This window comes from Polypterus senegalus, chromosome 5 (genome assembly GCF_016835505.1).
Source record: "Polypterus senegalus isolate Bchr_013 chromosome 5, ASM1683550v1, whole genome shotgun sequence".
In the NCBI taxonomy this organism is placed as follows: Eukaryota; Metazoa; Chordata; class Cladistia; order Polypteriformes; family Polypteridae; genus Polypterus; species Polypterus senegalus.
This window is the reverse complement of record NC_053158.1, coordinates 116,602,092-116,614,215: the sequence shown is the minus strand read 5'-3', so window position 1 is coordinate 116,614,215 and position 12,124 is coordinate 116,602,092. Positions and strand designations below refer to the sequence as shown.

The following is a 12,124-nucleotide window of genomic DNA, read 5'->3' as shown; positions in this document are numbered from 1 at the left end:
CCAGAAGCCTCAGTTCGTATTAACAACGTTATTTTAGATAACTTAAAATTAGAATGTGGTACTCAACAAGGATGCCCCTTATTACCTTTGCTATTTTCAATCACCATTAAGCCATTGGCTATACAGTAATCCCTCCTCGATCGCGGGGGTTGCGTTCCAGACCCCCCCGCGATAGGTGAAAATCCGCGAAGTAGAAACCATATGTTTGTATTGTTATTTTTATATATTTTAAGCCCTTATAAACTCTCCCACACTGTTAACATTATTAGAGCCCTCTAGACATGAAATAACACCAATTAGTCAAAAGTTTAAACTGTGCTCCATGACAAGACAGAGATTTCAGTTCTTTCTCACAATTAAAAGAATGCAAACATAACTTCTCTTCAAAGGAGCGCCGTCAGGAGCAGAGAATGTCAGAGAGAGAGTGTGACAGAAAAGCAAACAATCAAAAAATCAATACGTGCTTTTGGGCTTTTAAGTATGCGCCCCGCGATAAAGCAGCCACAAAGAAGGGAGCAATGTGAAGGTAGTCTTTCAGCATTTTTTAGAGTAGCGTCCGTATCTTCTAGGCAAACAGCCTCTGTGCAAACAGCCCCTCTGCTCACACCCCCTCTGTCAGGCACAGAGCATGTCAGAGAGAGTGAGAGAGACAGAGAAAAGCAAACAATCAAGCACCGCTCGGGAAGCACATCATATATCATTGAGGAGTTTTATTTAATACGTAATACATACTCTGATTGGGTAGCTTCTAAGCCATCCGCCAATAGCGTTCCTTGTATGAAATGAACTGGGCAAACAAACTGAGGAAGCATGTACTTTAAATTAAAAGACCCATTGTCCGCAGAAATCCGCAAACCAGCGAAAAATCCGTGATATATATATTTAGATATGCTTACATTTAAAATCCACGATGGGGTGAAGCCGCGAAAGTCGAAGCGCGATATAGCGAGGGATCACTGTATACTTTGGTGAATTTTCAGAGAAAGACTTGAACAGAAAATATCACTATATGCAGATGATATGGTACTGTATATACTCAACCCAAAAAATTCTTTGCCAGCAGTCCTAAAAACATTAGCATATTTCTAAAAGATATCTGGGCTTAAAATCAGCCTGAATATAAGCACGTCTTTTCCATTAAATTCTCTAGCATGTAATATTGGACTGGACACCTTCCCATGTATCTTAGAAGATCAGTTTAGATGTCTGGGAGTAAATATTACAAGTGAATATAAAGCTTTTTTTCAACAAAATTTTGCTATCTGCATGGAATAAATTAAACAAGATGTGGCTAGATGATCTACCCTCCACCTTACATTAGCAGGGATAACCGACATTGTAAAGAAAACCATCCTTTCCAAGCTACTCTTCCTATTTCAAAGCATCCCCATATACATTAAAAAATCAACATATATAAAAATATACTCTATTTAATATCTGGAAAACGTCCGGGATTAAAACACTTAGAGACTTGTACATAGATAATGTCTTTGCATCCTACAAACAATTATACTTCAAATACAAGTTCTCATCAATACAATTTCTTCCCTCCTTTCAAGTTAGAAACTTTGCTAAATAGAACCTGCCCAATTTTTTTCACCTTCCACCTTGTTCTATTTCAGAAGAATTATTGATCAGTTTTAAAGACTCGGATAGCATCTCTCTACAATTTGTAAAAATATTTTAGAATGTCTTCCTTTCAAAGATCCCAGAGTACATTGGGGAAAGGATCTGCCTCTCCATATTTTAGAAAAGGAGTAGTAGGCAGCCATGCACAGACTACACTCAAGCTCCATATGTGCAAAACATTAAAATCTTTTATCAAGCACATTTATCTCATTTAAAATTTTCCAAAATGTTTCCAGGACAAGATTCAACCTGTAGTATATTTCTACCCTCAAAGGGTTACATGTTCTGGGTGTGCACCATGTTAACATTTTGGACAAAATCTTTGCATGCCTATCAGACAGCCTCACTCCTAACCCATTAACAGCTGTGTTTGGTGTACTCCCAGATGGCATTAAAGTGGAGAAGGACAAACAAACTTTAATTTCCTTTGCTACACTACTTACACATAGACTTACCTTACTGAACTGGAAGAATCCCACCCCACCATTCTTAAGTCAGTGGGTAAGTTATGCTCTATATTACTTTAAATTTGAAAAAAATTAATTCTTACTTAAATGATCTGTTCAAAACTTTTTTGAAATATGGGGGATCTAATCAGTGACACTTTAGACTAAGCTTCTGTTTGAGGGAAAAGAATATTCTTCTTTTCTTGCTGCTTTTATAGAGTGGCTTCAGTTGCTGACTCCTATCTCTTTCTCATGGCTGGGGGTCGAATTTTGCTTTGATTTGTTAAATTTGACTTGACTGTATGGAATGTTATCTGTTCCTAATTAAAATTAATAAAAATCCTGTAGTTAGGATATAGTGGGTTGGATAATGGATGGATTTAAAAAAAATAAAGAAAGCTCTTAGTAATTCTGTTAAAATGAGGTATTGTGAGGCAAGATACGAAGAACTAAAAAAGCAGAATGAAATAACTGTATTAATGGCAGTTTAAGATTCTATTCAAAGCCGTATTTAGTTAGCTTAGTATTTTTTGCAGTTATTAGTCTTGTACGTAGTTTATTGGTTTGTTTTACATATTATGTCATCTCACAAGATTAGACTGGAGACATGAAAAAGGTTTGGGGCAGCCACCCGTATTTTATTTCCTGGCTGCAAAATTAGTTTAAAGGATGTACAGTTCATACATGTTTGAGTCCAAGACAGAACTGATTCCCTGGCTCAAAGATGACGGCTTTAGAGGAGAATTTTGGAAGTGACATCATCACTGGGGCTGAACCAGAAGTGGTGTCATAGAGGCCAGGACTGGAAGTGATGTCATCAATGGGGCCAGAACCGGAAGTGGCGTCATTGAGGCCAAAACCAGAAGTTGTGTCATCGGGGCTAGGCGAAATTTCCTGTAACTGGTCTGCAGAGAAGCGAGAGAAGGAGTTGGTGCACTCCGACATCCCCTTGTCTGGCATGGAATTACTCTCATTCAGGCCCTTTACCTGCTTCCCATGCACATGTGTGTGATAGTCAACATATACGCATAGGAAATTTGCTCTTATTTACAACTGCATTGAATATATATCTAGTCAAAATTCAACTAATAGTGTTTTCTTTCTATTATTTTTGTTATTTTTATTATTATTATTAGTTTAATTACTTCATCCAAGCAACATACAGTACCAGGATACACCACATTTGTTTAAATACTTTATTTTAACTTTTCCAGTGCATGTAGATAGATAGAACAGGCTTTTTCTTTCTTTCTTTCTTTCTTTCTTTCTTTCTTTCTTTCTTTCTTTCCTTTCAAAAGAAAGAATTCTTCTGACTTTGATGTCACAGTAAGACATTGTACAGGTATATTGCTGGCGATATAAAGGTGCCTCAATACAGTTTCTTGACCCACTGCTGCTGAATAATTCGTTGCCTGAAAGTAGTTGGTGCTAGTGTGTCAGAGAGAAGATGGGCAACATTGTTCATGATGGCACTCACTTTTGTTTTAATTCTCTCCTTTGCTGCTACCTTCAAGGAATTCTAGAGTGCGTACTATAACTGAGCCTGCCCTTGTAATTAGCTTGTTAATTTAGTGGGTATCTTTTGAAGTGGTATTATTGGACCAACACACCAAAGCATAGAAAATTACACTGGCCATCACAGAGTTGTAGAAGATGTGAAGGATGTCGCTTCCCACTTTAAAGGAACACAGTCTCCTAAGGAAAAAGAGAATGCCTTTCTTATATAGTTCCTCTGTGTTCTGAGACCAGTCCAACCTGTCATTGATGCGGACCCCAAAGTACCTATAGGAGTGCACCACCTCATCATCCACTCCCTGATTAGTGACCAGGCATAGAAGCACTTTGGTGCTTCTGAAGTCAATAACCAGTTATTTGGTTTTGCTGTTGTTAAGATGCAGACAATTATGTTTGCACCAAGAAACAAAGTTCTCCACTTGGCTCCTATACATTGTTTCACCCCCCTTTTCAATACACCCCATAAGTGCAGAATCATCTGAGAATTTCTGCAAGTAACATGACCATGTGTTATTTTTGTAGTTGGAGATGTACAGAATGAAGAAAAAAGGAGACAGGACTGTTCCTTTTGTGCTTCAGTGTTACATCTGTATCAGAAGCACAAACCACAAGTCTTACAAACTGTAGTCTGCCCAACTAATAGTCCATTATACAGAACACCATAGGGCTCATCCACCTGCAGAGCTCTTACCTCTTAACAGTCATGGTTAGATGGCACAGAAAGCATGGACAAATCAAACGCATGATTCCTACAGTGCTGCTAGCTTTGTCCAGGTGAGATTAAGCATTGTGGAGCAGACAGATAATTGCATCCTACACTCCAGTTTTTCTCTGATAGTCAAACTGCAGTGGTTTCAGGTGGTCTACTACAAAAGGACTTGTATAGTCCAGGACCAGGTATATTGCATACACACTGATATCTGCAAAGATGCAAGAAGCATTTCTATTCTTGAAATACAGTATAAAAATATAGTTTATGCTTGATTATTCTACTTTTACGATTATTTAAGATAACTCTGTATGTGGTAAAGAAGACTGGTATCCTTGGAGAAAACTGTAAAATACTAAATCCTAACAAGAACCAGCTGCTGCATCTGCTTTGTGCATTATAGAAAGGGCTTAAATAATCCAAAACATTATTAAAATAACAGTGTTGTATTCAAAAGGAAGGTTTTGTGACTTCTTCAGGGTTACACAGAGTGGTTTGTTCAAAGAATTGTAGCTTAGAATGCACACACTTACATTTTACGTATCAATAATAGATGTATTATGGTAGCTATTTTGATAGCAGTTTTTTAAAAACTTACACTGTTACAGGTCTTTTCCAGTTTACATTGCTAATATTTGTTTATGTTGTCTTGTTGCTAGATTTCTGTCAGAGTTGGAGAACCCTGCCTGGTGGCCTTTTGGTAAATTTCCTTGGAGAAATCAGAAGAATGCTAAAGCCCAACAAGAACCAGATGCTGCATCTACTACCTGCATTACAGAAAAGGCTTTAGGAAACCAAAACATTATTATTAAAATCCCAGTTTTATACTCAAAAGGTGAAGATTCAAATCCTAAACCAGGAAGTCTAGTAGTTCTTCTGTCATATTTGGAGATAACTGACTCCAGCTTTCAGCTTGTACACCAGTATCGAAGAGAGGAAATAGACGATATTCGGATTTATAGCCCTTACGAACTTTCTCTGAGGCAGAGATTCATTGGAAAGCCAGATATCACATACAGACTGCTGTCTGCAAAGATGCCAGAAGCATTTTCTGTTCTTGAAATGCAATATAAAAACAAAATACAGTTTTTGCCCGATTATTCTACTTTTACAGTTCCATTAGAGAATTCTCCATATGGTAAAGAAGACAAAGTTTGGTGTTCAGGTAAATATATATATTTTTTTATTTTAGGCATCTTTGTTTAGCTATGCACCATTTTATTTTAATCCATGGCTATTATGTGCATCCATGTGTAGCCTCAAAAATTTGAAAGCTATCTTCCAAAAGCCGTTGTGTTAGAGCTTGTAGATTTTTAATAAGATGTTTGATTTTGTGCGTATTTGGATACATGAGAACATTTTTATTTTTGTCATAAAATTCAATTCAGTGTATTCATACAGTATGTAGAAAATTTTCACTAAAAAGCATTGTTTATTTAAAAAAGTATTATTTAAAATTAAAATTCAAACTATAGTAGTAAATCAACATTATTAATTCAATTCATTTTTATTTGTCCCAAGAGGGATATTTGGTTTTTCAGCATGCTTTTTCAGCATTCTTCTCGCCTTCTGTGTATTTCTGAAAATAATGCTGTTTGATATTGCTTACTTCTGCTGCCTCACAGATCCAGTGTATAGGATACAAATCGCATACGTAGTCACAGTGTGTGTCTAGTTTGCACATTCGCTTCTTGTATGTATAGATTTTCCTCTTGTGATGTAGGAGGAAGTGTACCCTAAAATGGGATGATAGCCAGTTTGGAATCACTGTACCACTATAGCTGCATGTTTTCATTCCAATGATATTAACAAATTAATAGGTTAGTCTTACTTCTTATTAATCTAGTTTTTTTAATTGACTGTTCCTTTTCACCCCTAATATTCCACTAAGAAAAATATGCTAGTATGATTTTTTACATATTAATGAAATTGAGAAATCCAGCCCAGTTCTGCTTCAGAATATGGAACCAATGTAGGAAGTACAATAGTTCAAGACAGAGAAGCTTTTATCTGTGGCACCGCTGCACCATAACCACCTTTTTCCACCCTCTCAAACATACACAGTTTTTAATGTTTGGAAAACAATAGGGATTAATTCACTTAGAGCTGTGTACATAGACAACATCTTTGCATCCTACGAACAATTATTCTCCAAATGTAACTTTCCAGCAACATATTTCTTTCACTACCATCAAATTAGAAACTTTGTTAAACAAAACCTGCCCAATTTTCCTCACTTCCCACCAACGTCTATTCCGGAAATAATATTTATCAGTCTTTAGGACTTAGACAGCATTTCTTTTTTCTTTTTTTAAATTTTTTTTATAATTGTATTAATTTTATTGAAATCACACAACATTCCATACAAACAGAGAAATTTTACAAAAATAGAATTGAAAACAAATCTACCCTCACCCCTGAGAAAGAGAGCATTGGCAACAGAATAAAACTTAAAGCTAGTAAAAATAAGTAAATAGATAAATTAATAAGTGAATAAAGATAAATGGAGAAGAAAAAGAAATGGGGAGAGAATCTGCTTCCTCAGTGCTTTAAAAGCTTATTCTAACATGTCATTGATTAGATCCTGCCAGGTTTTGAAAATTTCTCCACAGATCCTCTAAGTGAGAATTAGATTTTTTCCAATTTCAAATAATATATAACATCAGTTACCCACTGACTTAAAAGAGGAGAGTTAGGATTCTTCCAGTTTAGCAAGGTCTACGTGTCAATAGTGTAGTAAAGGCAATCACAGTTTGTCCTTCTTCACTTTAAGCCCATCTGGGAGTACACCAAACACAACTGTTAATGGGTTAGGAGGGATTGTGATACCAAGGCTGTCTGAAAGGCATTTAAAAGTTTTGGTCCAGAATGATGTTAATTTGGTGCAGGCCCAAAACATATGACCCAGTGAGGCTGGGACTTCATTGCAGCATTCGCAGGTTGGATCTTGCCCTGAAAACATTTTGGACAATTTTAAACGAGACAGATGTGCTCGATATATAATTTTGAGTTGAATAATTGTATGCTTTGAACATATGGAGCTCGAGTGAATTCTCTGCATTGCTACCTTCCACTCCTTTTCTGAGATGTTGAGTGAGAGATCCTTTTCCCACTGTCCTCTTGGGAGGGAGAGAGGGACTGTAAAATGGTTTTATATATTGCAGAAATGCTGTATGAGTCCTTGAAATTGAGCAATATATTTTCCAGCATAGAGGGAGGTGAGGAAAATTGGGCAGGTTCTGTTTAACAAAGTTTATGATTTGAAGGTAGTGGAAGAAATGTGTTGTTGGAAAGTTAAATTTAGAATGTAATTGTTCGTAGGATGCAAACACGTTGTCTATGTACAGATCTCTAACTGATTTAATCCCAAATGTTTTCCAGACATTAAAAACTGCATATGTTTGCAAGGGTTGAAAAAGGTGGTTCTCGTGCAGAGGTGCCACCGATAAAATATTCTCTATCTTAAAATGCTTCCTTCATTGGTTCCATATTCTGAGTGAGTGAAGCACAATTGAGTTGTTTGTATATTAGCGATAACTTCATTTATTGGGGCAGAAAGCAAGGAATATAAAGAAGTACTGCAGGATTTTGTTTCTATTGCGGACCAAGCCTGTATATGTTCATCTATTTGTGTCCATGTCCAGGTTTTTATAGTTTATATGTTTTCTGCCCAGTAATAAAATTGAAAGTTAGGTAGAGCCATGCCACCTTCTTCTTTTGGCCTTTGTAGGATTGCTCTTTAGATACATGGATTTTTTTAACTCCAAATAAATGGGGTTATGGTTGAATCTAATTTATTAATAAATGATTTGCTGATGTATATTGGAATGTTTTGAAATAAAAAGAGAAGCTTAGGGAGGATATTCATCTTAACAATGTTAATTCTTCCAGCTAAAGTTAGATGATGGGTTGACCATCTATGCAAGTCTTGCTTAATTTTTTCCATACAAACAGCAGGCTTTTGTTGATAGAGAGCTTTATGTTTACTTGTGATGTTTACCCCTAGATATTTAAACTGATCTGGAATGATAAAAGGGATGGTGTCCAATCTAATATTTTGAAAGTCTGTTAGTACTGTTAGGACTGCAGGCACAGTATTATGTGGGTCTGATATATACAGTACCATATCATCTGCATACTGAGAAATTTTCTGTTCAAGTCCTTCTCTAAAATCCCCATTATCTGATAAGCATTTCGACAGTGAACTGCCAGTGGCTCAATGGCAATTGCAAAAAGTAGTGGTGACAAGGGACATCCTTGTCTAGTACCACATTCTAGTTTAAAGTAGTCTGAATTAATGTTGTTAAAACAAACTGAAGCTTTGGATTGGTATACAGTAGTTTGATCCATGTACAAATCTTCAGTCCAAACCCAAATTTCTCTAATGTAGTGAAAAGGTAGTTTCATTCAATCATATCAAATGCTTTTTCTGCATCCAATGATAATAATATCTCTGGGATGTTTAACTTTGCTGGTGAATATATTACTTTAAATAGGCATCGAAGATTGGACGCTGTGTCGGCCTTTAATAAATCCAGTTTGATCTTGTGATATTACCAAAGGCAGCACTTTCTCAATCTGTCTAGCTAGAAGTTTGGAGAGTATCTTAACATCATTATTCAGAAGTGACATTGATCTGTATGATGCACATTGTAATAGTTCCTATTTTGTTTAGGAAACACAGTGATTAATGCTTGGCGAAAAGTTTGATGTAGAATTTTAATGTCTCTAGATTCTGTGAATGTTGCTAATAAAAGGGGAGTTATCTGAGTGGAGAAGTTCTTATAAAATGCGGCAGGGTAGCCATCAGGGCCTGCTTCTTTCCCACTCTGAAGTGACTTTATAGGATTTAGTAATTCTGATAGTGCCAACGGTTTATCCAGTTCCCCTGCACTAAGAGTATCTATTTGTGGTATATGTAATGCATCCAGAAATGCATTACATTGTGTCTTGTCTTCTTTACACTCAGTAGAATATAAGGACTTGTTGTAGTCTCTAAATGTGTGCATTATATTTTTATGGTCAATGATTTTGTCTCCGTTTGTGTTGGTGACTGCTGGGATTGCATTGCGAACTTCTTGCTTGTGGATTTGTTGAGCTAAGAGATTATTAGCCTTCTCTCCATTTTCATAGTAATGATGTCTTGATTTATAATTGAGTTGTTCAGTTGCTTTAGTTGTCAAGAAGGTTCAGTTCTGAATGCAGAGCCTGCCTTTTCCTATGAAGAGCCTCACCTGGACACCTGGCATGTTCTTGATCTATTCAAGTAATTTCGCTGGTTAGCTTTGATAACTTCTTGGTTTCCAATTTATTTCTGTGGGAAAGATATGAGATAATCTGCCCTCTTAAGAAGGCGTTTAGGGTTTCCCAGAGTATTCCTGCAGAGACCTCTGAGGATGTATTTGTCTGTAGAAAAAAACTGACTTGTTCTTTGATCTGCTAATAAAAGTGGGTTAAGACGCTATCTGTGAGATGAGTATGTGGGGCATAATGATTTTAGCTCCAAGATCTGAAGGGCATGGTCGGAAAGAAGAACAATAGCGTCGTACTTGCAGGATTTAATCATAAGCAAGAAATGGTTATCTATAAAGAAATAATCAATTCTTGAGTGGCAATAATGCGCAGGTGAGTAGAAGGAATATGTTCTTGAGTTTGGGTTTAGAAAACTCTAAGGGTCTGATAAGTTGTGGTCAGTTACAAACTGTGTAATTGTCTTTGCAGTGTTAGATATTATCACCCCTGTGACATTAGTCCTATCTAGGTCTAGATTTAAAACACAATTAAAGCCCCCAGCCTTTATCATTTTATGAGTGTTCAAATTGGGAATGGATGCAAATACATTTTGGATGAAGTCCCTATCACCCACATTAGGTGCATAAACATTTATCAAAACACTTTACAATTAAATAAATTACCCATGACAATCATGTATCTCCCTTCAGGATCAGATGCAACATCTGACACTACAAATGAGGCTGTTCTATGTATAAGAATTCCCACACCTTTTGATTTTTTTGTAAAGCTGGAATGGAACATTTGGCCAGTCCACTCTTTTTGCAGCCGCAACTGATCCTTGCTTAATTAGTGGATCTCATATACAAATACTATCATAGCATTTAGACCTGTTAGGTGAGAGAATACTTTCTTTCTTTTTAATTTGTGATTCAGGACTTTAACATTCCAGCTCACAAAGTTAACTGTCCCATTTTGGAGACATTGATTCTGAATTTTTTATGTCATTTTTTAGTCTTAACCGAAATAGAGACAGCTTTGACTTTAATTTCCCATTTTCCCAGGTTATTGCCATGCAGTCTATTGTTAAATTGGTAATTATAAGTATAAGGATTAAAAGGATGGATTAGAGATGGCTTGCTCTCTTTCTCTCCCCCCAGTCCCCCCACCCACCCGTTTTGCCTCCCCATGTGAGGCTGGACCCCACTTCACAAAGGCTCAGTCCTCTGACATACCTAGAGACAGAACACGTCCAAAACAAAACAAAACATGATCCCCAGCAGCGGTGTATGAGAATTAAAATTGAGATATCTATTGCCGATACAGTCTAAATACTATAAGCATAAAAAAAAATCTTCCAACAGTCTTGAAATATTAAGATAGTAAACCCAGAGAATGGTGTTAAAAAGTGGCCCTGGATAAGCATAGTAAACCATAATACAATAATAATAACAACAATAAACCAAAGGTATGATGTTTAACAGACTCCTTTAGAATAGTAAAAAGAGAGAAAAAAAAGTTACTAATTTAATTTCTTCTACACATACATACAGTACATAAATGTGTATAATTGTAATGTAAACATAAACAGATAGTGACCGAGAAGGGAAAAGGATGTATAATTACGGTGCCAGTGTCATTGCAAGCAGATGCCATGACAGGGTGTGACTCACGATCGTATTTCAAGAAAGTTTCGGGATCAGCGTTCTTGACTCTTTATCTGCTTCCTCCGTTGTTTGCCTTGAATATCCACTTTCAGTTTGGCAGGATTACAAGAAGCTGATATCAGCTTTCCGTAAGCGCTGTTTAATATTATAAAAAGAGGCACATTTAACAGTTGTTGAGGGTAAGAAATCAGGGGAAATATGAATGAGGTTATTTTCAAATATAATCTCTTCTTTCTGTCTGAGAAGCGACATTACATTTAATTTAGATTGTAACTTCTTGAAGCATACTGCAAAAGTCCTAGTTTTAGAGGTGTTTGATCCCGTATGCGGTACACTTCTACTATCTCAGTGTCTGATTTAAAGTCTTCTACAATTATTTTGGAGAATAGTTCAGCTATGAATTTCACTGGGTTTGGACTTTCACAAATCTAAGGTAGACCTTCGATTCTAATATTATTTCTTCTGCGTCCATCTTCCAGAGCAGCAAGTCTGTCTTTGACTTTTTTGCATTTGAAATTCACAGCTGCTGCTTTTCTATCAGTGGTGGATGCTAAATGTTTGGCTGTTTCAATTCGAGTCGTGAATGTCTGCTTAACGTCTTCCAGCTGATCGGCAAATGCTGTCAGTTTAGACAAATTTTCCTGAATGTGCTTCTCAGTTTTTTCCAGCATGCCTTTAAAGTCCACCTCAAAGCGATTATATACGCGTTTCTCCAAGTCTTTATTATCCTGCCACAGCTCCTGCAGCTCCTGCCGCAGCTTCTCGGTTGTCTTCTCGCTTGTCTTGAGCATACCATTTATACCATTTACTTCTTTCTTTATATCTTTCTTGATCTCTTGCTTGAGCTCCGTGATCATTACCTTCAGTTCGGACAAATAATTTCTGTTTTCGTGCACCGTAGGTGAAGCAGCGAGCCCTATTACAGC

General features: G+C 36.6%; 1 protein-coding gene across 3 annotated transcripts in view; it reads left to right on the top strand.

The window, feature by feature from the left end:
- The window catches only part of snap47 (synaptosome associated protein 47), a 109,227-nt gene that overhangs the window by 25,178 nt on the left and 71,925 nt on the right, over positions 1-12,124 (top strand). For all 3 annotated transcript variants that reach the window (XM_039753263.1, XM_039753264.1, XM_039753265.1), the window contains exon 3: positions 4,959-5,464. In XM_039753263.1, coding sequence (XP_039609197.1) covers positions 4,959-5,464 — 506 coding nt within the window. The remainder of the gene's footprint in view (positions 1-4,958; positions 5,465-12,124) is intronic.